Source organism: Idiotropiscis lumnitzeri, chromosome 14 (genome assembly GCF_059441095.1).
Source record: "Idiotropiscis lumnitzeri isolate Australia: NSW breed Sydney's pygmy pipehorse chromosome 14, RoL_Ilum_1.0, whole genome shotgun sequence".
Classification (NCBI taxonomy): domain Eukaryota; kingdom Metazoa; phylum Chordata; class Actinopteri; order Syngnathiformes; family Syngnathidae; genus Idiotropiscis; species Idiotropiscis lumnitzeri.
This window is the reverse complement of record NC_142404.1, coordinates 11,909,908-11,935,038: the sequence shown is the minus strand read 5'-3', so window position 1 is coordinate 11,935,038 and position 25,131 is coordinate 11,909,908. Positions and strand designations below refer to the sequence as shown.

General features: G+C 42.4%; 3 protein-coding genes across 12 annotated transcripts; 1 reads left to right on the top strand and 2 right to left on the bottom strand.

The window, feature by feature from the left end:
* Window positions 1-213: 213 nt before the first annotated feature.
* sacs2 (sacsin molecular chaperone 2) lies at window positions 214-17,309 on the bottom strand. The gene is made up of 9 exons (XM_088315489.1): window positions 17,227-17,309; window positions 15,646-15,720; window positions 15,353-15,398; window positions 14,985-15,072; window positions 13,997-14,108; window positions 13,508-13,654; window positions 11,983-13,414; window positions 11,337-11,425; window positions 214-11,264 (listed from the first exon to the last, which is right to left on the bottom strand). The coding sequence occupies exons 3-9, from the start codon at window positions 15,373-15,375 to the stop codon at window positions 475-477; spliced, it is 12,681 nt and encodes a 4,226-aa protein (XP_088171615.1). The 5' UTR covers window positions 15,376-15,398; window positions 15,646-15,720; window positions 17,227-17,309; the 3' UTR covers window positions 214-474.
* A 427-nt stretch (window positions 17,310-17,736) lies between these two features.
* On the top strand, window positions 17,737-21,634 carry LOC148323495 (uncharacterized). Of its 2 annotated transcripts, none has more exons than XM_088315615.1 (2): window positions 17,737-17,843; window positions 18,852-21,634. In XM_088315615.1, the coding sequence occupies exon 2, from the start codon at window positions 18,859-18,861 to the stop codon at window positions 19,810-19,812; it is 954 nt and encodes a 317-aa protein (XP_088171741.1). In that variant the 5' UTR covers window positions 17,737-17,843; window positions 18,852-18,858; the 3' UTR covers window positions 19,813-21,634. The 2 variants fall into 2 exon arrangements, with proteins under 2 accessions (XP_088171741.1, XP_088171743.1); XM_088315617.1 differs by having other exon boundaries at window positions 17,833-17,981.
* Window positions 20,489-24,946, bottom strand: prmt2 (protein arginine methyltransferase 2). Of its 9 annotated transcripts, none has more exons than XM_088315606.1 (9): window positions 24,688-24,946; window positions 24,153-24,345; window positions 23,897-24,058; window positions 23,548-23,712; window positions 23,015-23,190; window positions 21,984-22,113; window positions 21,763-21,899; window positions 21,065-21,239; window positions 20,489-20,972 (listed from the first exon to the last, which is right to left on the bottom strand). In XM_088315606.1, exons 2-9 carry the CDS (start codon window positions 24,312-24,314, stop codon window positions 20,940-20,942), a joined length of 1,140 nt encoding a protein of 379 aa, XP_088171732.1. In that variant the 5' UTR covers window positions 24,315-24,345; window positions 24,688-24,946; the 3' UTR covers window positions 20,489-20,939. The 9 variants fall into 9 exon arrangements, with proteins under 9 accessions (XP_088171732.1, XP_088171736.1, XP_088171737.1 ...); XM_088315610.1 differs by having other exon boundaries at window positions 21,999-22,113; XM_088315611.1 differs by having other exon boundaries at window positions 23,897-23,972.
* Between the last annotated feature and the right edge of the window lie 185 nt (window positions 24,947-25,131).

Here is a 25,131-nt window from a genome sequence, read left to right as displayed (position 1 = left end):
TCTGTCATTTTAATACTTTTTGTTTGAGAAGTTTTTTTTTTTAAATGAATTAACTTTTTTCTTTTATCACAACACCTGACCATGTGAACACGGGTGTGTAGACTTCTTATATTCCACTGTCTCCGTGAGTTCAACCAGGTTCTATAAGTAGTGGACTTGGGTTTTGCAAACATTGAACATTAGACTTCAAAACACATTACTCAAGACGCTTCATTCGTTGAAAGAAGCAGTAAATTTTTAATACAAGAATGGCAATCATCATCTAGAGCTAAACATGTAACTCAAGAACACGTAAGTGTGACAGTTTAAGAAAGCCACGGAAGATGGCAACGTGACGAAGCATTTCAACAAAACGTAGCTGTTTATTCCGTGCTGATTCTGAAAGAAATGAAAAGAAATTAACGCGAGTAATTGGAATTGGCCCACTGAATTAAAAAGCGTAAACAAAGAATAAATGCGTATGGTCGTAGAGTTTTAATTCACGTACGTTTCTACTACAGTCAGAAGTTGAGTTGCTGTTTCCAATGCCGCACCCACATTGGCCGAATTGAAACTTTCGTTTGGGATGCGCGGGAAAGGATGGTGGTTCGGGTATTGTGTCTTTTTAGCATCCACGCCTAAAGCCTGCAGCTGGGCCACAATCTGAGGGAGGTTGCTTAGCATGGGGCTGGAGCTTGAGACTTTTTTAGCCATGCCTAAAATTGTGCCGCTGAGACACTGGCCATTTGTTTTGTACTCAACAGCGATGATGGACTTTTCCACTGCCTGGTGGACTTTGAACAGACACCACTCTGCACTCCCCCCATCGCTTTCGCTGTGCGCAGCATCGAGGTCACAGCGGGCCTGCCGACACCACCGTCGGGCCTCCCCTCGGTTGGGCCGCGGAACATATTTGTTTTGGTCCCAAAAGTTGTAGGAATGATATTTTAGGAAAATTCGTTCTCGTCCACTTCTGTGGTGAAAAGCCTCCTCGTCCCATCGCTGGTAGTAGTTTCCGAATGAAACGTGAGCTCTGCTTTTCATGTATGTGACTGCCTTTGTGACATAGTGGCACTGAGGGTTTTTGTGATGGTGCCATTTGAGGTATAGTCGCTTGCCGTGTTTTATCCTCTCCTCCTGTGGAAGAGTCCAGATCTCTACCAAACTTTGCTCAATTTCCTCCACTGCTTCTTCAAAAGTTACCGGTAAATCTCTTGTAGAATATTGTTGGTATGATGTTACTTGCAAATTCATACCGGCGCCTTCTGTGGGTTCATCTAAATCTTGTTGCAGCATGTTTTCGGATTTAAACTGATAGAGGTCAACAATGCTGACTTCAATGATCTCGTCTTCACCAATTTTTATTTTGTACCTCTGTGAGTAAGGTCCAGATTGTGGAGGTAGGACCTCCACAATGACCGCATAAATGTATTTGTCATCATCAATGCAGTAAGCTACATATTCTCCCTCTTCAAAGTTGTTGAGAACATTCATATCTAAGGAGTCATGCCACTCCTCTGGAATGTCTCCTTTCAGGGCCGGCGAGGTGGCGAGAGAACTTTCAACATCAACACTGTCGTGGATCCCATTCTTGGCCAAAATTTTACGAACATCTTGCAGATTGTCACAGAGAAGGAGCTGGCCGAGGACCAGGAGGTGCTCTGACAAAATTCTGTTCTCTAACAAAGAGTTGATCACCTTTGTCAAGGTCATGTTCACGTCATTTAAGACCTTTGGGAGCATGGCGTCATTGTGTTTCATGTAAAAGACGCAACCTCTTTCAACCTGTCGGACAAAAACGTCCGTCTCACTTGCCGTGTTCTCCAGTGCTCGGTCTTTCAGCCACAGCTCCGTCATCAGGCTGGTGCAACATACAATCTCGATGCTGCCGAATATTTTCTTACAAATGTCCGCAGCCTTCTCTTGGGTTATATCACCTTTTGACTGCTCTCTAATAAGACATATCAGTCCATGTGTGAATGCACTCGAAGTCAGATGTTGATCAAACCAGCCACGAAAATCACAGGCGTGACTAAGCTCACAGAGTTGCATGTGCGATTCCACGACTTTTTCTTCAGTGACCTGCGACAGCATTTTAGGTTGGAGTCTACGGGGCAGCAATTGCAGCAGACGGCAATGCTCGTAGATGTCGGTGCCCAAATGACATGTACTGAGTTTCTCAAGCAGCAGGAACTCTTTGTCCAGTGTTGCTTCCAACCGTTGGGGGTCAAACGCTGTGTTGTTGAAGTACAGTTCACATGATGGGTATAGTTTTCCATCTACAGCAGGAAGGTACAAAGTCTCTACACTGTCCATAAGAGACTTGTTACCCTTCTTTTTATGGAGCAGAAACAATTGCTCCACAGCACGTTCAACTGTTTTCCTTTGTTTCTGGTTGAGTTGGGTTTTGGTACTCGATTCAGCATTGACTGCTGCCAGAACATAACAGTACTGCAGTGCAGTTGGCTTCTCCTTCACGCCAACTTTCCTGAAGAATGGCCAAAACGCAGTGTCCCGAGTTGGAATATTGTACAGATATGGCCTAAAGTCAAGTTCATGGAGGAGTGAAAGAGCAACATTTCCCGTTCTCACCAGTTTAGAATCTTTTTCAACCAACACTAGCGGGACACCTCTGAGTGATTGGCTGTCAAAATCAATGGCTTGCAAGTAGGCATAAGAACGTCGAAACACGTTTGCACGGGTGTTGATCTGAACGTCCGTTTCACAAAGTGACATGCAGACATTTAACATGTTTCTGGTTATGCAATTTGCAGGTGGTCGTTCATGAGCTCCCGCTTCTGTCATTCTTTGCAGATCCTTCTTGGAATTTTCTGGTAGATTTATGATTGGCATTGAAGACCAAACCAATTCTTGTTCCGTGAGATAGCTATCAATTAAAGACCCGTTGATTTGAACAGCAGTGGTCTCTGGCGCAAATGGCAAATGATAATCACACAGTTCATTTTTTACTTTGACAGGAAAAATAAACTTGATGTTGGTTATGCTGTGCAGCAGTGTTTTCTCATCACTTGCAACTCTCAAGGCTTCTTTGAGAATGAGGGTGGATTTCTGTTGCAGCTCCTGAGAGTGACCATTTGCCTTAGTTTCTGACTCTACGTCCTTTGCAAAGCGTACAATATCGTCTTCGGACACAACATGCTTCATCCCAAGTTCCTGGAGCAATTTCTGTGCTGCTAGTTCTTTGTATTGAATCCCTTCGCACAATTCAGTCCAAAAACTTTTAGGCACAAAACTTTTTTGAGGCAACATTGCCCGGTACAGGTCAACTCTGTCATCAAAGAAGTACGAGACTTCTACCAAGTGGCCCTCAGTATTGCTAATCATTGGTACTGTCTTCAGTTTGGAAAGGATGTTGGACTTGTGCTGAAAGTAACTGTCATGATTTGGCAATGAGAGTAACAGTTTGAGGCACTGAAGCTTCTGACGCTCCGAGAGTCTATGCACAACAGGCAGAATGATCTTCATGAAATACTGCACTTCATTCAAGGTTTGAATGTTCAAAGTCTGAGCCACACTGACGTTCTCAGGATTGTTTTTGAGGAAAATGCTGTTGCTCTCGGGAGGTTTGAACAAGTCTGGGAATTGAATCAGTGATTGTGTGCTCAAGTTGAGGATGTAAACCGCTCCATGGTTATCAATTCTCACTCGATGGCCGTGTATTGTTTCAAAGAGTGGCAGAGACCGGAGCTTGCTCTGATACGCTTGACAGTTTATGGACTGTCCGGACTGCAGGAAGTGTTGAAGTTGTCTCATGTCATCTGAAGAAAGCTGGTGAAATTCAAAGTGGTCTAGAGCAACAACTTGGTTCAGCACAGAATTGTTGTCCCTCACATTCATTAGTTCTTCTGTTATAAGTGAAGTTTTGCGATAGTCAGCGTCTAGGAAAAAGGCTGTGTCAAGCTTCATGAAACCGAGTTTGAACAGGATTTTGGATAGATCAGCGTCCAAACTGTAGGGAATTACACTGGGCATGGCTTTCATTTTTTGAAGGAGGTGCTTGTTTGACCTTGGGCACACAACAGGTAAAATGGAGAAGTCACCGAAGAGCTGCTTCAGACCAGCTAATGACATATGCTTATCATCACTTGGACTTTTGGTTTTTAGATGGCTTAATAAGAACTTCCACAGCAATTTCAACCAGGCTAGAGTTTCTTTATTTGGAACATAAAGACCACCTTGTGGGTCAAGCTCACATTGGTCAAGATTCTGCTGAATCAAGAGTTTCAACCAGTTGGAAGCCTCAGGAACTGTCAACTTGCTGGCGAGGCTCAGGGCTTCTAGCACCTTCAAAAAGTCACGGTTTGTCTGATAATGTACAAAATGATGCTCAAAGCCAGAGAATAGCCTGCTGAACGTGGATATCAGCTTTGGTGATTTGTTGTCAAACACCCTCAAAAGCCCATCTGCTGTGAGAAGAAGAGGAAGCCCGTTGAGTAGAGCAGAATCGCCACCTGTGATCTTTTCCAGGCAGATGTCACGTAGGCAAAAACCGAGGAGCTTGGAGCATCTTTCTGAATTTTGGATGAGCGTGTCATTTACAGGCAGTGGTAACTCATTGCTTGTTTGGATTGGATTATGGACAGGCTTTGCTCGTAGGAAGGACTGCACACTTAAAGGATTTACATCTTTAACGGCAATGCCAGCACTTATGAAACTGTGCCATATCCTTTCCATTTCTTTGGAGAAGGGAACCAAATGCATGCCAAGGTCCCTCAAAATTAGATTTATGTCCGCACTGGACGATTCCAAGTAGGGTGCAGTTGTTGGTGCGGTTTCATTTGCATCCCACCACTCAATCGAATATTCAGTGGTAGTAGTCAAGGGCTTTTCAGTAGTAACTCGCTTTTCACACCTTAGCACTGGAATAACCTCAAGGCCTCTTTTGCTAATTGATCTGTACACCTCATTTATCATTTCATGCCATTCCTGACCAACATCTTCAGACACTGTTGGCCAGAAACACAAGTATGATTTAGGAAAACACGACATCATCATTTCAAGACTAGTTGTCTTTACCAAAATGGTTTGACTGATGTGATGAAGAAGATCTCCATACAATGGTGCAATGGTGTCATTTTTTAAAGATTCGTTCCATGTTAGTTTCCGACTCAGGCCATCTTCTTTCCAAAGGCTTTTTCTGGCAGAGTCAACCTCAAAGTCTCCATTGATGTGCACTGGTAGACCAGTGGTGCCTGGTAAAGGAAGCAAACAAAAGGCTCCTCCTTTAAAACCACTGCGGCTGAGTGGTCTTTTTGAGCCCACGCATGCCGCTACTGCTGCTCGTGGATATTTTCCGTCTCCATCAGTGGACTGCGATGTGCTAAACTGCTCTGCAATGATCCATTCACTTTGTCTTTTGTCTGAGGTTGAAATCATTCTTCTGTAAATTGCCTTGCACTGGACTGAGTCTTCAGTTAGAACAGCATTTTGAGGACACCTCACGCCAGCCTCTTTTTCGTGTTCTGTTTGTGGAATAGTCTTTTCTACTGAAAATAGTGTTGTGATTTCATCTGAATGATCATCGATTTTATGGACCGTGACTTTGCAGATATTTTTCAGAAAGAGAATGAGCCCTTCGGGGTCATCAGAGAGGGCAGAACACAGGTCATTCAAGTCATCATCATTGACTTCCCGTTGTGATATTTTTGAGATTTCTGCCATGGTATGAGTCCTTAGAGGCAACCTAATCATGGTTCCGTCTTTAAGGGGAAATTTGTCTGGAAGATAGGATTTGTAAACATCTTTGTACATGTCCTTGAATGCGTCACCTAGTTTATAGCCAATTCCCGCTCGCACCTGTTCGTTGTGGCTTTCAATGTAATTTTGGTTGGGATCTGAAATGCACAGTAAATCATCTCCAGTGAGGAATGAGGGGCAATCGGTCAGATGGTAAACAGAAGTGAATCCAAGTCCATATTTTCCAGCCTTTCCTGGATCATGGCCCTTTCCTCCAGTTCCCAGTTTCTGAATGCCAGTCAAGTCTGCAGCTGAAAACACATTGTTGTTGAAAACGCAGAGCGCCGGGCCCTGTAGCCTGTTCCATTTCTCTCCAAAGGTTTTTTCAGTGCCGTGCTGTCGTCTGTCCCAGACAAAATGAATTTCTGTAGACTCTGCATCGTCAGCGTTTTGGATGAGCTCTTTGAGGATATCCTTCTTTGACGGGTAGGCAGAAAGGATGTTTCTAATCCTCACAGTTATCTGCTCCTTCTGTTCGAACTGGAAAGAATGTGGTAGGAGGCTTTCAACTGCATGACTTTGCAGATTATGATGTCTGGTTGTTTTGATTCCAAAATGGAGTGCCATAGCACGTGGGATATCCTTGTGGCAGAGAGTAACATCCATTGTTACTGGCATCCATGGGCTGTCATTAAAAAAAAGCTGGCAGGCAGGTTGCAAAACCCCAAGTTCATTGGGTATGAGACAGTCACTTGTGGTTTTCACTTTGGATGAGTATATGCCTATGTTTAAAATTATGAGGCAAATTTTGAGCTCATTCTGTGGCAAGGGTTTGTCTCCACGTTTTAAATGAACTTCCTGAAGCACACTAAGAAACTGGTAGGGAGTGAATGTGTTTTCAACACCTATACACTCCCAGAGATTCCGGAATCGAGCAAAGGCAGGTGGAAGTACATGGAGATAGGGCTTTGCATCAAATTGCTCTTTGACAGCCACACGGTTGACGTTGACAAAAGTATTGCCATCAAAAACGAATGGGAATGATTTAGCTCTCTGAGAAATCAATGTTGATGTATTTGAGTCAGAGAGGTATTTATTCAGAAAACTGTAGCATTCACAGGCAATCATGTGAAGCTGCGATTTGTTCGTGGATTTTGATTGCTCCTGTGTTTTTTGCAGCTGCTGGAGCACCATGTCAGCTGTTGGGGTGTCACGAATCCCTAGTATTTGTAAGATAGGATCAGTAACGTGTATGTTCAGACCCGAATGATCCAGCACAGGTTGTGTTTTGTCAACAAGTAGTGAGCATTTTTCACTGAAAATGTCAACTGGCCGTCTCAGAACTGACTTTGCACCGCAGCAGTGAAATGCTGGGAGAAATGTGATCATTTTTAAAGTTTGCCAGTGACAGGAGTCTTTGACATTCATGTGATCCTTCATGAGATCAAGAAGGCACTTCAAATACCCATATGCTTTTCTTTTGTCAACCCTCCAAATCGTATGGATTGTCTCTGCTTTCTCAGCAATGGCCTCCAGTGGAAGATGGTCATTTGCCATTCCCAGCTCCAGCAGACGTTTAATCCTCCTTGGGGAGCAAAAGTCATTCTCCGTACCGCCAAGCAATCTCCCCTTCTCGTCTTCAAAAAGATAAGCCAATTTGCCCGATGGATTCACAAGTTTCTTGATATGCTGGAGGTGACCATCCATTGTGGGAATGCACGGATACTTGATCAATAGATGGTCAATTTCATCTGAGTGAAGGTCAATGGCATGTAACAAAAGAGTATTTCTACTCTCCGTGTCCAGGGCGGTCAGGTTCTCAAATACCACGTCTTGGTAAAACTTCTTCCAACTCCACGTTTTCTCCTGCAAAACCTTCTCAAGACCACCATGTTTGAAGCTATTTCGCAACCAGCGTGGAAGAGGAACAACATGGTTTGGTTCTTGGATATGTTTCTGACAGACCTGCATCACAAGTCTATGCATCTTTTCATCCTCTTCAATAGTTTCATGTAGAAATATGGCATTGTTCACTGAACACCAGTTTTTGCCATCACAGAAGACCTCTGGGGCAATGTGGTCCTGGGTGATGGTGGAGTAAAACTGATCAACCAAAGGTGTGAATGTGTCACTAACTTTTTCCCGATCAGGCCAAAAGGTGTGATAAGAGTAACTTTTCAGGTTGCCATTTTTTGACATGTCTTTTAACACCAAAAGAGCTGTCACATATGCTGTCACTATGGGATCCTGAAGTAGAGCTTTGTTCCAGTCATGTTTCACCCCATTTTGCCACAGACCTTTACGATTACTTGTTACAGCAAATGTTCCATTGATATGGACTGGGAGACCAGTGTGAATGGCAAGTGGGAGGAAGCAAAATGCCTGACCAGTTAGCTTGTTTTCCGGTGTGGAAAGTTTTTCACTTTTTGGATCTACTTGTAAAGGCACAGCTATTCCGCCAATCGGCAAGGAGAACTTGACTTGCTTGTCCTGTTGCACGGCCATTTTTAAGGACTGATCTGTGCCAAAGCAGTTGTGCACGAGCCAACACTGACTTTGTCTTCTACCAGGTAGGTCACTGGTTATTCGGACAATGTTGACGATACAGCAGTCGATAACTTTGCAATTCACATCATGTTTCAGTAAGGACTTTTTAGCTTGAACCTGTACTGACTGACGACTCTTACCTGGAATTTTTATTGCACACAGAGTGCTTTTGGTGACGGTGAGGACGGTTTGTATTTCGTCATCTCTTGCAGGAGTTGCTGCTTGGTTTGAGATATTTTGCAAAGACAGCGTGTTAATGTTCTTCAGGAACAAGATATGCATTTCGGAATTGTTAGTGAACTTTTGCTGAAAAGAAACGATACCATCTTTGTCATATACTTTAGTGCTTATCTCCGACTCAAGAGCCTCTTCCTTGGTTCGGAAAGGAAGTTTGATGAGAGTGCCTTGATATGGGTGTGGAGGACTTTGGGTGGTGAAATTACAATCAAAAATGTTTTCGTATGGTCCAAACTGACCAGGGAAACAATGAAAGAGTTTGTTTTGGGAGAGGTCCAACTTGATTCCAGGATTTGATTTGTTCCTGATTATCTTTTTAAGGTGAGTGACATTTGGATCAAGTATAAGGAGTTTGTTTCCACTTAGGACTGAAGGAACGTCTGTCACATGATACACAGTGTTGAATCCAAGTCCAAACTTTCCAATTTTGCCCACCTTTTGTTCTTTTGAGGCCGCGCCGACTCTCACAATATTGTTCCAATCCTCTGATGTGAACTTCTCATTATTGAACGCCCAAAGGCAAGGGCCCTGACAAAGGGCCATGCCAGGATCTATGAGAATTTCAGGGGGATTCTTGTGTACTCTGAAATCCACCAAGAATTTACAAGAGCTTGCTCCAGCATCTTCCGCATTTTGAATGAGCTCTTTGAAGACATCGCTTTCTTCATCATACTCTTTGAGAATGTTTTTAATCCTCATTGTTATGGGCTCAGATTGTCCACACTGCTCAATCCCCACAAGCTCAGGATCGAGGATGTGCGTACTAAGGAACTGGATGTTGAACCATTCAGCAGCAGCTTTTGGAATCTCCTCGTGTAGGACATGAATATCATCCTTGCTGTATTGAAGCCCCTCCAAACTTTTTTGGCTCAAATCACAGAAAACAGCCGTCGACAGTGATTTAAGGGTATACCGACCCTCTCGTGTGTTGACTGGCACTGGTAAGTCCTCCTGAACCTTCACGTTCTCCTTCCATATCCATTTGACAATTTCTATGGAGACTTTAATCTCAGAGGGCAATGCTGTTGGCGGCTGTCTTCCTTCAATAGTTTTCATGATGGTATGGAGAATGTCAACAATGTCTGACTGTGAAAGCACTGATTTCAGACCAAACTCCTTCAGGAGCTTCTTGTATTGCAGGAATTCCTTCGGTAATTTCTTCACCCATAAAATCAGATCTAGATTATGCGGGTAGTCGAGAACCAAATCTTGGGGAGAAACAAACTGGTCACCGCACCACAGCCAACGCATGTTCCTATCCATTAAAGCTGTGAAATCCGAAATTTGATTTTGCATGTGATTGTAAATACTATGCAACCTTCGTTTGAAAGCTCCATTTGTGTCAGGATCATCCATTTTGTCTATGTTTGTAATCAAGACAAACAAATTGTCTTTGACTTTTTTAGGCGGGGGCAGGCATTTGAGACCGAGACGGTGGCAAGCTCTGTCACTCAGGCTTCCATTGAGAGGCATCACATGCCCAACAATGTCCTCATATTGAGAGTGTCGTATTTCATCTGGGCAGAAGAGGGAAATGTCGTCTGTGTTCTTACCAGGGTTAGCACACGGAACCCATTTCAGCAATTTGAGGCTGTGAAGCTGCTCATCAGAAAATTTGGTCAGGAGACTGTAAGCATCGAGCATGCTTAAGAACGCTTGAGCTCTGCTGAAAGTGCGTGAGTGAACTTGCAGCTCGCCAATCACCGCAGCAGCGTGCAGCAAGTGCTCAGGAGACACATCCGCTTCTCTGTTTATCATACCAAGAGCTGTTAGGCTTTCAAGCATCTGGTCTGTTCGCAAGTATAGAGAAGGGGGAGAAAAATCTGTGTCAAAAATGACTTTGAAAATTGAAACTTGTGGATGAAGAAAGTATGAAGTCTTTTTTAACACTCCGTTTGCTTCGATGAAGTTTAATTCTTGACAGCGGTGTTTTAAGGTCTTATTCTGGGAGAAAAGGATACTGCCATGCTGTAAAATCCAAGTCATGATCTTTTCGGTGTCCACTTGGCTGCATGCTTTGGCTTCAATGTTATCAACCAGGAGAGTTGCTGCTTGAGCTGTGTCCAAAATCTGAATGTTGAGCATTTGCAAGAGTCTGCGATCAGCCTCAGTCGTGCATTGCAGTATTGATTCAGGCATCGGTAGATCCATTGGCATTGGCGGATCTTTTGGATCGCAACCTAAAAGTACGGCCTTTTTGCAGTGTGCTGGGAGCAGCACACCTTTTGTGTTTTGAAACAGAGGCACCTTTAAGAGAAGCTCCTTCTCGCTACTTGAGAGAGAATCCAGACAAGAAAGATACTCCTTCAATTCTTTTCGAGTGGCAGGGCTCATGGTCTTGAGTTCTCTGACGAGATGCTGATACTCAACGTTCATCAAGATGGTCACAACACTTCTTGGAGACGGACACAGCACAAAGGAATCAAGGTCGTTATGCTTAAGCCATTCATTTCCCCTCACCACTGTCCCACCGACTTTTTCCACCAACTTGGCTATTTTATCCGGCAAGCTGATCTGCCTGCTTTGTTGGAAAACAAGAGTTGTGTTTGGGTTCAATTTAGCAAGCAATAACGATTGACCGGAAGAGAGGGGATGAACTGGTATCAATGGAATGTCAATGAAAAGGCTTAACTTTGTAAAGTGAGTGTTGAGGAATTTCCAGAATTCTTGGAGCCAATCCAAAGGTGGATGCAGATGTTTGTTGACGTCCCAGCTAACGACCGCTTGTTTCCAGTCCTCGGGCAAATACTTCCTGGTGTACTGTGCCACCTGGTCTGCATCGATGTCCTTTATCTTGAATAATTCTGAGGAAAGACAATAAAAATATAATTATGTGCATTGGAAAAGATGGGGGAAATAAAAGATGAATTTCTTACTTTCACGAGCCAGTTGTTTCAAGTGGGCAGTGCAGTCCGGGCTTAAATCATTCGGGATGAAGAGGCGTTTGCAAAATGGTAGCAAGACTCTGCAGAGAGTAGAGAACTTCTGTTCACTATTCATGTAGAATAAACTGACTCGTCGTTATGATTAAGATTACGGTAGAGCAAACTACAACCGCACTATTAAACATACTATTAAATGAATGAATTTATGAGCATGCCAATTAAAACTGATCTTAAAGGAGATTTTTTTTTTTTTTTTAACTGCTCTCATTCATTGACTCTGTCGCCTACAATGGAAAATGACCAATTAATCATAATTTGTGATAGGTTGTAAAAGGGATGTGGATCTCTGTTTTGGCTCAAATTATTCAAGATCCAATTTATCCACAATTCCACATTTCGCAGCACTCAGCCAAATTGTAAACACTTGAGAAAAGCAGTCGTAATTACCTGAACAACATGCATCCGCGCATCTGTTCAGAGGTACAGTTCTAAATTACTTGGAAATTAAATAGTTGATTTTTTTTTACTTGTTTTGAACCTAATAGAGGTTAAAAAAAAACAACTCAATTGTATGAACAAGTGAAAAAAAATAAACTAACAAAGAAGACAAGATGATTTTTTTTTTTTGACGATATACCTTGGAAATTCCTTGCTGTCAATCAAGGCAGTGTCCTCCTCTTTGTCTGTGAAAGCTCTAAATGAGCCATCACTAAGTGGGAGAAGCTCAAGATCCCGGAGATCCCTGTATTTTCCATCACTCAGAATATACTCCAGAAGACAGAGTTTGTCATCTCTGGACAGGTTACGCAGGTCAACGGTGTGGAGGACCTCCCTGAGGTATGCTGGCGTCGCATACGTTAGGCTGTTGGCGTGCGGGTGAACTCTTTCTATGGCTCTTGTAACATTGTCCGGAAAAGTCACAAGATTCTTTCCGCAGGAAAGCAAAGTTCTTCCAATGGCACTCAGTATGTCAGGCCTCGCTGGGCCAGTACAAGGGAGCACAGCATCCAACGGGCTGATGAATTCTCTTTCATCTCTGGCGAGGGAGAGCAGAGCCACATTTTCTTGGAACAACTGATGAAGGACGTCTACAGCGATGGCATGCCATTTGTCCTTGTGTTGAAGCTGGTCAAGATCCGGCCACAGCTCATATACAGAAGCCACGGGGAGCAAAGCCTTTTGAGCAAGTTTGACGGCGTCGTTCATGATCATTTTGTACGCTTGTGGCAGCACCGCCTTCATCAGCAATTCATTCCACACGGCGTGTTCGTCATGTAGCTGATCTTCCTCCTGCCATTTGATGTGTCTCCTGTTATCTGTGAGGCCAAAGCAGGCGTTGACATGGACTGGCAGTCCTGTCTTGTTGCTTTCGTTGTTCGGCAGCGGGAGGAAACAGCTCAGGCGGCTCCTGCTGGCAGCTCTCGTCTTACCGCAAGGGAACGCCAAGTCAACTTGTGGGCGAAAGCTCAACTTTTGTGCGAGGGTATCTAATTCGGCCACATGTCCTTCCGTCATGGTACACGTTGTCAAAAGCCACTTTGTTTCCTTGTGCTCTTCTGAAGTGATGGTCAGGACTTTGAGTCTGGTCAAACCCTCGATGACGGTTTTGTCCCGGGGCGCCAAAACAGCATCCGTGCAGGCTGAGGACTTGACTTGAAGTCTCGTGCTCACAGAGCCATCGATGTCAATGTGCATCAAGGTAACCGTGGTCACATTTTTCAAAAAGAGCAGGCTCAGGTCCGCATCTGCAATGAAGCTATCAAAAAGCCGAACAACCTTATCTGCGTCGTACAGATTATCCGAAATGTCTGACGCCTCATCACGCAACGGAAATCTGAAAATCGTCCCGTTAAAATACTGATCTTCCGTAATTACTTTGGACCACTCTTGTCCGCTTACGAGTGCGACAATGTCCCGAAAGGGTTGGAACTGATCGCCGATCCTCGTCAGAGCTTCTTGATGCTCTACGTCGTCCAGCGACCAACGGAAACCTCCTTGTCTTTCCCCAAATATTTTTTCTTGGGGATCCAAAATGCCAAGGTTGCCAGAGCTGAATATACTGGGCACATCTGTTCATGTGAAAAAAAAAAATGTTACCTTGTCAATAAACGTGTCACAAAAATCTCCACAAAGAAATGTACACCATCTGAGAGGGTCTTCACCTGTAATGTGGTAAACGGAGTTGAATCCAATCCCAAACCTCCCGACTGTGGTGGGGTCATTGCGTTTGACGCTTCTCCCGACGGCCTGAATTCCCTCCCAGTCTTCATCAGTAAATGGTGCGTTGTTGTAGCTATATAGAGCAGGTCCTATACAAAAACAACAAGCAATATTTCAGGCTATGTTAAAGGTTGCATATGCACAAAATGGAGACTTAAAGTCTGGAAGCAAACTCTTAGAGTTCTCAAATACATTTTGATGAGTCAAATAATGACACTTTTTGCTAAATCTGATGTTCTATTTTTGCATTCCATTTCATATATTGCTACCACATTCTGTGATTCTGAACAATAACAATATCCAATTAAGAAGCAATACACCCGCACAATACATTCATATCATTTGGAATATGACCAACATTTTTGAGATTCACAATCATGTCACACATATAGAGAACTACGGTGAACCGTGAGCATCTTCATCATGGTTACCTTGGAATCGTCCCAAAGTGTCCGTCCAAAGACTTTTAGTTCCATAGCTTCTCTCGTCATGGATGAAAGTCACATTGGTGGCGTGAGCATCATCTGCATTTTGAATCAGCTCCTGATTTTTTTTTTTTTAAGCCAAACACATCATCAATCAACGATGTCGACTACTCATGTACAACTAATATACACCAAGTTCCAAATTATGATGCAACTGATGTTTTTCTCTTATTTTCCTGAATAGTCCATGCAAATGACTTTGTTGTGTATTTTGTCTTTGAAGAGCGGGTCCATCTCGGCGACCTTCCGGAGAGGCAGCTGAGCAAGGCTGGACTGGCGATGAAAAAGAACTTCTCCGACACAGCCATTGTGGTTACAAAAAGATTTTATTCTGGTCACGTGCTCATGCCAAGAGAAGTCTCCCCGAAAAGTTGTGCGTGCCTGCATGTGTGTCTGCGTCTGCTGTGTCCATCATCTTATCGGGAGAGGTATGAATATTCACTTATTACGTATGCAATGTCAACCCCTTGATTTTATGGTCTCCTGCCAAAAGCCGTTAGGGCAGTGCTTCTCAATTCTTTTCTGTTACGCCGCCCCTAGCAAGAAGAAAACAATTCGCGCCATCCCCCCTCCATCCACTCTCCGCTGCAACTACAAATAATAGCATTTTTGTCACAAAACAAACCTACACCGGAGAGTTAATACTCACTGTGTACAATGGCCAATGAGAGCGCCACTGCCAACTACTGGAGTGGATGTGCAACTACACTTTATTATAGTACGGTGGGGAAAAAAAAAAAACATGTCACACGTGGCCCCCCTCAGCATCACAACACGCCCCCCCTTGAAAATTGTGCTCAGTTGAATTTGCATGGACAATTTAGGAAAATTACAGAAATGTCTTTTTGCATATGCAACATAAAAGAAATAAAAAATATCATCAAATGATTGTTTTTAATCATGTCAACTTTGATAACTTAAATACAACACCCACCTTCAAAATTTGTCCGCCATCTGGATAGCGACGCAGGATGTCTTTCAAATAGTCGATGAAGGGAGGAGCTGTGGCCCCAAAGGAAGTCCTTTACCAAACAAAATAACATTCAAACGAGACATATTATTGCCTTTTCATTACAACAATGCGTGTCTAGGGGAAAATGTCTGCCCACTCTAAACAGGTTTGTTCACAGCAGCCAAGATTGGGGAGTTGACCTGTCTCATAAAAATAAGCCAGTACTGACCCTGTCCCCCACTCAACTGCTGGGTGTGCAAGTTACCATGATCACCAAGATCAGTACAATGGCTTGGCTACGACTTGGTCTTGAAATATGAATCAGAAAAGTTCACACATAAACCACTTACCGTGTTTTTTTCTTGGTGCTCATGCTCGTCGTTCTTTGAGTGCCTTCTGCAAGAAAGTCAGAGTATTTGGAACCCCATAGGTATTGTGTTGATGACAACTTTCACGAAGACTTTTCTTTACTTAGAATTTTAGCGTGGGTAGCGATTACGTTAAGCTTAATGCAAGGGAAGTGGCAGAGACGGAAAAGAGGGAAAATTAAGATAGTGGAACCAAAAATGGTACAGAGAGTCCTCAGTGCAAATAAAAAAATCCTGCAGAAGGAAATGAGTGAATAAATGGATTGCAGACTCACCCGGGAATCTGGTTGTTACTCCATTCTCATCAAGCAAAAGCTTTGCAGGCTATTATGAGGTGAAGGAGAAGATGTCTGAAAAATCAAAGTAAACACTGTGGCTCATGAGTAGGTGAACTCTTTACTTATTTTTTCAATTGACCATATTAACACCTTTTCGAAAAATTGTACACTTCCATGTACTAAACACTTGCATGCTTGTAATTTTTAAATTTTGTTTCTAACCTAATATGCAGCCAATATTCTTGGATGATGGTTGGAAGGAAGGAAGGAAATTAGCGTGCCAACCAGCTCAACACGCACACACATTTGGGCATATGAAACCTTAACTCTGCCCTTGTAACTAGAATTTAAAACCTTAAACTTGATTTAAAACCGTAACCATGACTCATAGATGCACAGTTGTTGGGACTTCCGGCTTATACCAACATACAGTTTATAAAAATAAATTTAAAAATTAATAAATAAACTAATAAATAAATACATAAACAAAGTGTATTGCTTCATATGTTCCTCGATTGTGTTGCGTTTTTATACAATACAATACAATGCAATGTTATTTTTAAAAGCCCCTAAATAAAGCTTTATTGTATTGTATTGATACACGAGTAAATAGAGTCACGGGCTGGGTCACGAAACACTTACAACTCATAAATCAAGGACGGAAAGTACAATGTAACCGCAAACGGGTTTCTTTTATTGTCATCTATCTTTTTCCTTTCACATTCAACGCACCCTTCTAAGGCTAAGCCTGCAACACTATGTAGTACCTCAGGAAATTGAAGGGTGGCGCTGTTACGCCAGAATGAAAGTTGCCCTTTGAAGAGAAACGAAACTGAACCCTTTTAATACAATACAGTACAACACGATTTTATTTATTTCGTGCATTTCAGAACAGCTGGGGCTGTAACAAAGCGCTCCCTAGCAATCATGCGATAAAACATTTAACTCCGTTGTTCCGTTGATTCTTTGTTGCTTTGATTTCAAATTCTTAATTCTTACTTCTTCCACGGTGTCAGACGAGGAAGGCTGTGGTTATCCGTCAACATAGCAATACTGTCTATTATTGTTAAACTCATGAAACTCATCCGATAGGGAAATGTTCAGGGCAACGTTTTACAAACTATAGATAACCATACAGGAGAACAAAAAAAAAAAATAAATAAAGTAAAAAATAAAAAAGGACAATGCTAATATTTTCCAGTTAAATAAGTCTTGGAAGTAGCCGACATATATATATATATACATATATATATTATATATATATATATATATATATTATATATATATATATATTATATATTATATATATATATTATATATATATATATTATATATATATATATATATATATACATATATATATTATATATATACATATAATGTATATATTAATATATATATATCATATATATATACTATACATATAATGTATATATTAATATATATATATTATATATATTATATATATTATATATATATATATATATATATATATATATATATATATATATATATATATATATATATATATATATAAATCATATTTATAATCATCAAGTGAAGAAAAGAATACACTACCTCGTCGTGCTCTTTTTCGCGACCCATCTGATGCTTTTCTCGCTGCTGCTGTATTTAAAGCCCACTGGTGTAGTGAGGTCACGCTGCATTTATTATTTTTTTTACCAGCAAACTCTTTTTACCAGCTAACTTTCGTTTCCTGCGAAACGTCATTGTTTGTGTGAGCGGAGATGACCACATGGGGGAAGCCTACTGGTGTTTCATAATAAGGGACAATATCAAGTTTGCCTCTATTTGTCTGTCTTTCTCACTGCCTGTCTCTCTATCTATAAAAACAATATAACTAAGTAGCGCATTTCACAGCAGCTGGAGCCGTAAGAAAGCACTTTACATATGGCGTAATATAAATTGGGAGTAAATCGTAAATAGTCAATTAAATACTTTGTAATTACACATACTAGTGAATGAAAGCAAATCATTTTGCATAAAGGTTACATCAAATCATCAGCTAAAATAAAATCAATTATAAATATAGTTTCGAAAATCAAATAAAATGCTGGCGGGCATGGTGTCTGTTTTACCTCCAACCTGTAGGTGGTGCTGTCTCCCCGCACATGACTGTCACCCCCTTTGCTGCCGCAGCGGAGCTTCACACTTCCCGTCCCTCTTTGACATTGGTATGTAATAAAATAAAGTAAATAAAAACATATTCCTTTAAAGACTTGTTGAAGTTAAGGTAAATGCGTTTAGGACAAGGTGGGAAGCTTGATTGTTTTTTTGCCTCACATCGATTGCCAGTTGACTTACAAGCTAAGGTATCGTGTTGTTTTCTAAGACGACCTACCTTATTTGGTACACCCACACAATCTAAATGGGATGCGAAAGCCATTATTACTAAGACAATAATGCTCAATTTTTATGTTATAAAAAGGTAACACGCCATTTATTGAGTGTGTAGTTTTACAGTGATGTACAGTGATGCTTTGCGGTGTTTTGCGTTTTCGCTCTAGAGTTTTGTCCTCATTCAGGTCAGGGGTGAGATAGAACCAACGTAGCTGATTTATATGGTGGTGTACATCCTGGACTGGTCACCAGCCAATGACAAGGTTTAACTAGGTGTAATTTAATATATCTACACTGAATGACTCTCTGGGTAACATCAGACCTCCATGACAACAGAATAGTAATGTGGTTTTAGTCGTGAATTTTCAGAGCAACGAGCCATGCACGTTATGTACTGTAGCAACTTCGGACAACGTGGGACATTGGGGAGTTAGTCTTGAATTTATTTTCAAATGGGATTAGTGTTAAAGTCTTGAATTTAACTTGCCTTAAGATGTAGGAACCCCGAACAAACATGAAGTAGGCACACTTAATCTGATTTAGTGGGCCACAAAATATATGTACCCTGTCCTGAGTTTGAGTATCAAACAGTAAACCTAATAAGTATGTCTTTGAAATGTGGGAGGAACCCCCGAGGCAAGCACAGAGAAAATTTGAAAACTCCCTATTGGGAGTTTTTGACGCTTAAACCTCAGAACTCTGAGGTAGACAGGCTAACCACTAGGTCACCATGCTGCCATTGACATATGTTAAAAATCTTGGCGAGGAGAAATTATGTTCTTGTGTATGTGTTGTTAAGTTTTCAGGTGCAATGACCTGAAAGTGTCTCTGCTGTTTCTAAGCATCACCATGCAGGAGAAAAGCAGCCCAGAAGTTGAGCAGCAGTGCTCCGAGTGCGGACGCAGCTTCGGTCTTCCACAATCAGACCAAACCATTCGGACTGGCAAATCTGAGGGTGTGTCCGGATGTCCGTCCTGCCGGGAAGACGGTAAGGCCCTCAGCGAAGGACAGGCCCAGGGAGGCGCCCACATGGACCCGCACAGCTGCTTACTGTGCGGAAAAACCTTCATGTCCTCGGCCCACTTGACCCTACACCTGGCCTCCCACAACAAGGAGAGGAGGTTCCAGTGTGCCACCTGTGGCAAGTACTTCCACCAGAACTCCCACCTGGTGGCCCACGAGGCCATCCACAGCGGTGACAGACCCTTTAAATGCCCCGAATGCGGCAAGAAATTTGGGCGCGCTGCACATCTCAAGACCCACCGACGAATCCACACCGGTGAGAAACCCTTTAAGTGTTCCCACTGTGACAAGGCCTTCACGCAAAAGGCAGGCCTGCTCTCGCACGTCCGCAATCACAGGGGCGAGCGGTCCTACAAGTGTGATGAATGTGGCGAGACTTTCAGCTCTCTGCCGCGACTACTCTCTCACAAGGCCGAAGAGTCGGCTCAGCAAGGAAAAACGCTTTCGGCGCCCGCACCTCAGCCCGACTCCCGTGCAAGCGACCTAAAGTGCGGCGTCTGCTGCCGCACCTTCATAAAGTCGTCCTACATCAGACTGCACGTTCGCCTCGAAAAGGGGCTGCGGCTTTATCACTGCAAAGTGTGCAACAAGACCTTTGCCAAGCTGGATACGTTTATCAACCACTGCGATAAACATTTGAGGCAGAAAGGGGGGAAAAGCGATGATGACAGTGTGGTAAAACCCCCGTTGTTCATTCCTCTGTCAAAGCCGTCGCAACTCCCGGAGGTCGCTCAGCCGGCATCCACTGAGATCACTGTGACCTCTGGGGTCAAATCGTGATTTGTGATTAGAAGGTCATGGCATGCCTTTATTGGGGTCACAGGTTTTGTAGAGCCAGGCACAGCTTACTTTAGGGTGGGAGGGAGTGTACAACCAATTCAAGGGCAGATGCATCTCTAAATAGGGGAAATCAAACAAACAAACAAAAAATTATAAAAATATTGAGGCAAAAAAAACCTCAGTGAATATGTTAATTCACGAGTGCCACAATGTGAGATTGGGGGTTTGGGGATGACGTTGCTGTATTTTGTAATATTTATTTCAGTTAGCTCCAGTTAAGACCCAAACCAGTCATACACCAGCCATTTGTATTTGTTGAATGGCTTTTTGCTGGAAATGACACAAGAATGTGGCAAAAGTGTGTGAGGAGTTATCAATGAAGATGAATTACGGTTTTCCTAGTTTTGGGGCATATTGAAATCAAATACTTTATTTTATTATCCTTGGCAAATTTTTACATTATTTTGGTACCTTCTATTACAATTTTGAACTTTTTTTTTTTTACATTTGCAGCATTCATTTTGGGCACTAACTTTTTTTGTTGAAATTATTTAAATTATTATTTTGGGACTAAAGCTCTTATATGCTGGCTTCCTTGTGTCATTTCTCAGAATTAAAAGATCACATTTCCCAAGTACTGTACTGTAAATAGGGGTGTCACAAAAACGGTTTGGAATAGTCGATCACTTCATATTGTATTGTATATTGACAACAAGAAACTCATTGCATTAACACCCTCTTGAACTGAGTTGTACCGCATCAAATCAGATTTGCACTTAATCAAACAGAATTGAATCGTTCTACTTTGATTTGTATGATTTCCAAAGGGAAAAAGCAGCAACTCGGAAGTTGACGAAATGGACTGTGTTCACCTCTGAAGGTTCTGCTGTTGTATTTGTCAAGGTTTGTGGGACTCTTCAGACTAAAAAAAAAAGTGCATGAGTTCAAAGTTGACTTTAAAGGTTGTGTGATCCATGTGTGTGGCACAAACTAAATTGTCACTGAAAAATGTCCTGGAAAAGTTTGGACATTTTTTTCCCCACTTAGTTGTTTTGTATCAGCCCCAACTTAAGACTGGTCCCAAGGACCCAGAAGCTCAGCTGGTTGTGCCAGATGGCGAGAAGCTGTCAGCGCCACATAGGGAAGCTCTTCATCCCGGCCTAAAGATCAGAAAGAAAAGAAGCACATCATCGTATTAGTGTAGCTCCCCTGTCGTATTATAACGACCATACGCAGGAGGCGACTAATTTGCCTGGCAGGTAGCCGCCTCCTGTGTGTGGCTGTTGATGTCCCAATGGAGGGTGACAGTCAAGTGGCGCCTCCAGATGGGGTTCCTTCGCAGAGTCATGGTTCCGTTAATGCAGTCTGCGGCATGCACGCTGACGGGCTCGTCCAGCATGAACAGAGTCTGCTTCCAGTGTGTCGGCCTGGAACCAAGACTTCAATTAATTGAAGACTGTGAGTGAATGGTAGTCTGTGTATTAACGACAGCTTTGTGACTGATGGGGCTGCATGGTGGTTTCGTGATGAGCACATTTGACTTTCTGTTGAGACACTTGACTTACTTGCTGGAATTCACAAATATTGTGCCTGTCCTCAGGTAACTTAAGAACATGTAACTTTTGAACTTTAATGATGTGACTAAAGTATGGCTTTTACCCAGCACCCAAACAAAAAAATGTCTTTAATGTACATGCAATTGTTTTTCTTTTAAATTAAAATGATAATATGCATTGAGCATTTTGAAATCACATTACTTGGAATCATGTGTAATTGTACTGTTTATTTATTTTTTAATTAAAAGAGGTAAAATAATTTTCAACAGGTGTGTTTTCTGTTTGTGGCCCATTTTGTTTGGCTTCCACCTTCCTAAAATAGATTGAAATGTTTTTGCGCATGGGTGCCAGTTCCACTTTAAAATGCCACAGTAAATGGACGGATGAGTGATACTCTGAGTCGGGTCCTGTGTTGAGCTCCACTGGCGCGCCGCCCTCCTCCAGGCTCTTGAAGCAAACCCTAAACCAGGCAGTGAAGCCGTGGAACACGCCAGACTTGTCCAAGTGAAACTGAAACTCTCCCTGCATTTCCTTAGAAACGATACAGCGGTGCGGCGCATTACCAAACACATTTCGCTTGGCACAATTGTACGAATGAACGATCGGACGGCATACTTCCAAGTCTGCCACCTGCAGCGTGTGCATGTCCAAGCAGATGACGTCAGCAGGAGTGGCGAGGCGGTCGCCTGGCTCCATCAAGTGGCTAAATTTGGGCTTGCCGAAGAACTCCTGCAGTGCGAGAGGCCTACGGGAAGAAGGCCATTTGGACAACGCACAATGCAAATAAACTGCATTGAAAATCTCTATGAGAAAAAAAAAAACTAATGGTGCACAATTTTATGGAATTTTCGTTTCAAAATTAGACCAACGAACGAGATACGTAGAATGCAGCAATTCTCACCTTGCCTCCAATGCATCCCGATTGTCTATTTCATTTAATTTATTTACAGGTTAGAGTGCAAGTCTGGAAGTTTTTCCACTCATCTTTTATCATTTGTATGACATCCATCCAAATTATGCAAAAAAGGTGCAACTCGTGAAGTCCCATTCATCTCATCAAAGGGTAAGAAGCCACTTTATTTTATTTAGTCTCATGATAGATTCAATCGTATTTTTTACACTTGTTGTGATAATCATGGCTGTGCAGTTCATCTCAGTTTTATGAATGTGTTCACTCTGAATCTTCTGTTACATTGAAGAAGATACTGTACAATGTCAACAACAAGGGTTATCACGAGTCAATCGGGTCTTTACTGTGAACCAATTTTATATTCTTTATGTTAAGGACACTGTCTCGAACCTCAAATGGAGGTTTCATAGAATGGACCCTGGAGGTTCTGGATTCAAACCTCGCCCCGACCTTCCTGTGTGGAGTTTGCATATTCTCCCTTTGCTGAAGTGGCTTTTCTTCAGCTACTTCCTCTCACATTCCGAAAACATGTACATTAGATTCATTCATGTCTAAATTGTGTAGAAATGTAAATGTGGGTGTGAATAGTTATCAATATATGCTCTGTGTTTGAACCACGACCAGTATATGTGGTGTAAAACTCCTCTTGCCAACAGACAGACGCCAGCTCACCCGTGATCCTCACGAAAGACGAGCGCAATAGAAAATGGATGGAAAACCAAAATGTGCGTCTTACTGAAGCGGGGTGAAGTCTAGACCGTAGGGCTTCTCCCAGAAGGCCATTTTCTCGGCGTAATATCGTTGGGCTTGACATGGCACCAGGGTGAGAGCTGCGGACGAGGGCCACATCGTGCCACCTTCCCTCAGCCAGCGGTCCCTGGCCAGCAGGACGGACTCCACCATGAACTCAAACTACACCAAAAATGAAGGGGATAAGGTATAGTTGAAAAGTCACATGCCACCTATAAAATTGAAACACATAACAGTTTTGAACAACCAATTACGAAAATGGGAGAGACCCCCCCACCCACACACACACACACACAAATAATGAGAAAAAAAAATTTAGTTGAGATGACCAACAAAGCACACCTCAATGTACACACATATTGTGTTGTGTCAAAGATGTTTTTTCTATTTTTTTCTCAAAACACCTTTTTTCCCTGAAAAATAATATCCCGATGATAAATTCCAGCTTCATTCTAGTGAGTTGATAAAAATGCTAAGATTTGGACCGGGTGACGGGATATGTGTGTTGTTGATTCTTACCAGTAAGCAGTTGCCCATCCACTCAGACACCAAGACGTCCACCTGCTCAGGTAGTTGGATCTCTTCGGCTCGACCCTGCAGCACCGTGACCACCTCCTCAAATGCATTCTCCTTCACCAACTTCCTGGTGTGCTCCACCATCGAGCTTGCCTCCACGGCATAAACCTGCAAGAGTGCAAACCGACATCACAACATAGAAATCGCGTGCCAATTCATTGGTCTCTCATTACGAATTCACCTATTTGCTTTTTTTTTTTTTTGTAACCAGGTCTGATAACCAGGTCTGGTCCCTACTACCACTTGTCAAGTGTCCATGTGCTTTCTCAAAGAGGTGTCGTGTTCTCCTCACCGCTGCCGGCTGTGCCAGCTGAGCGCAGAACAGACTCATGATGCCCGTACCACAGCCGAGGTCCATCACCACCTTCCTGTGCAGAGAAGCACTGTTGTTGACGATGACCCGCCTGTACGCCTCGGTGCGGCTCTTGTCTGACAACATCTCCAAGTGAAGATTCTGGTATGGTGTAAAAACATTTCAAATTGTTTTCCTCCCAAAAATGTGCATAGACATTGAACTAATAACATTAAAGTGATTCAAAAAGGCCAACCAGTGTTCCGTAGGTAAAGTAGTACTCCTCATCCTGCCATGCGTCCTCCTCCTCCTCCTCCTCTTCAGTGGCTCCCTGGTGGAGGTAGCTGGCAGGGACATATCCAAAGAGCCCTCCAAACTCAGCCCACCACCAATCTGGGGTAATCTTGGCATGGACCATCAGTCGGTCTCCTTTTTTTTACACTAAGCTGCTGAACAAAAGTGACACAGAACATTTTCAAATTTGATAGGAATCTAATCCAGGGATTATCCATTCATTTACTGCAGCGTTTGGTTTTAATTTTTTTGCAATGTCCGATTACAACACGAACACAGACTCAATTACAAATATCTTCTCGCAATAGTAACGCTGCGCTGTATTTCCACAGCTTTGCACGTGAACATTAACTCTATTTATCACGTAGTGGCTTAATTGATTTAGTTTTGTAAAATTGAACTCCGCTCTGCTTTCTTGTACACACAGTTTGCAACATGATAAATTATCCAGTAAATTTGACATATTCTGCAAGCGAACGGACAGACAAACAGATGACCTCTTCACTGCAACGCCCAGTAAAGCTCCAGAGAACAACATACTCCTCAGGTGGCACCAGATCTTCCTGCTGATCCTCCATCTCAACAAACGCAAATCGAGCTGTTTAATGTTGTTCTCAAAAGATATATTTACCCATGTTTAACTAGATTTTGGTTACAACGTGTAGTTTAGTTAAGATGGAACTAGAGTATCACTGTAAAATGACTGGAAAACATAACTTTTGCAAGCATTTCCTGCGCTCTACGTCACGCATGTTGCGTTCAATGGTAATCGGAAATAGCGAACATTGCGTCAAAGATAACCGGAAATCGTCAAATCACTATCAAATAAACTCCAATCTTGATGAATGATGTCAAGTTCAATTAAAAACGGCGTCTAGATTCAATATTTTTTAATATGAATTATATTTATTCATAATAACAGAAGGTTTTCTTTAAAGTAT

Coding starts and splice junctions, on each gene's coding strand:
- LOC148323495 (XM_088315615.1), top strand. CDS start 18,859: ATGCAGGAGAAAAGCAGCCCAGAAGTTGAGCAGCAGTGCTCCGAGTGC.
- prmt2 (XM_088315606.1), bottom strand. CDS start 24,314: ATGGTCCATGCCAAGATTACCCCAGATTGGTGGTGGGCTGAGTTTGGA. Junction 23,191..23,547: donor GGATGGGCAACTGCTTACTG/GTAAGAATCAAC, acceptor TTTTTGGTGTAG/TTTGAGTTCATGGTGGAGTC. Junction 21,900..21,983: donor TGCAGGTGGCAGACTTGGAA/GTATGCCGTCCG, acceptor ATCGTTTCTAAG/GAAATGCAGGGAGAGTTTCA.
- sacs2 (XM_088315489.1), bottom strand. CDS start 15,375: ATGAGCACCAAGAAAAAAACACG. Junction 14,109..14,984: donor ATGGCGGACAAATTTTGAAG/GTGGGTGTTGTA, acceptor AAAAAAAATCAG/GAGCTGATTCAAAATGCAGA. Junction 13,415..13,507: donor CTCCGTTTACCACATTACAG/GTGAAGACCCTC, acceptor TCACATGAACAG/ATGTGCCCAGTATATTCAGC.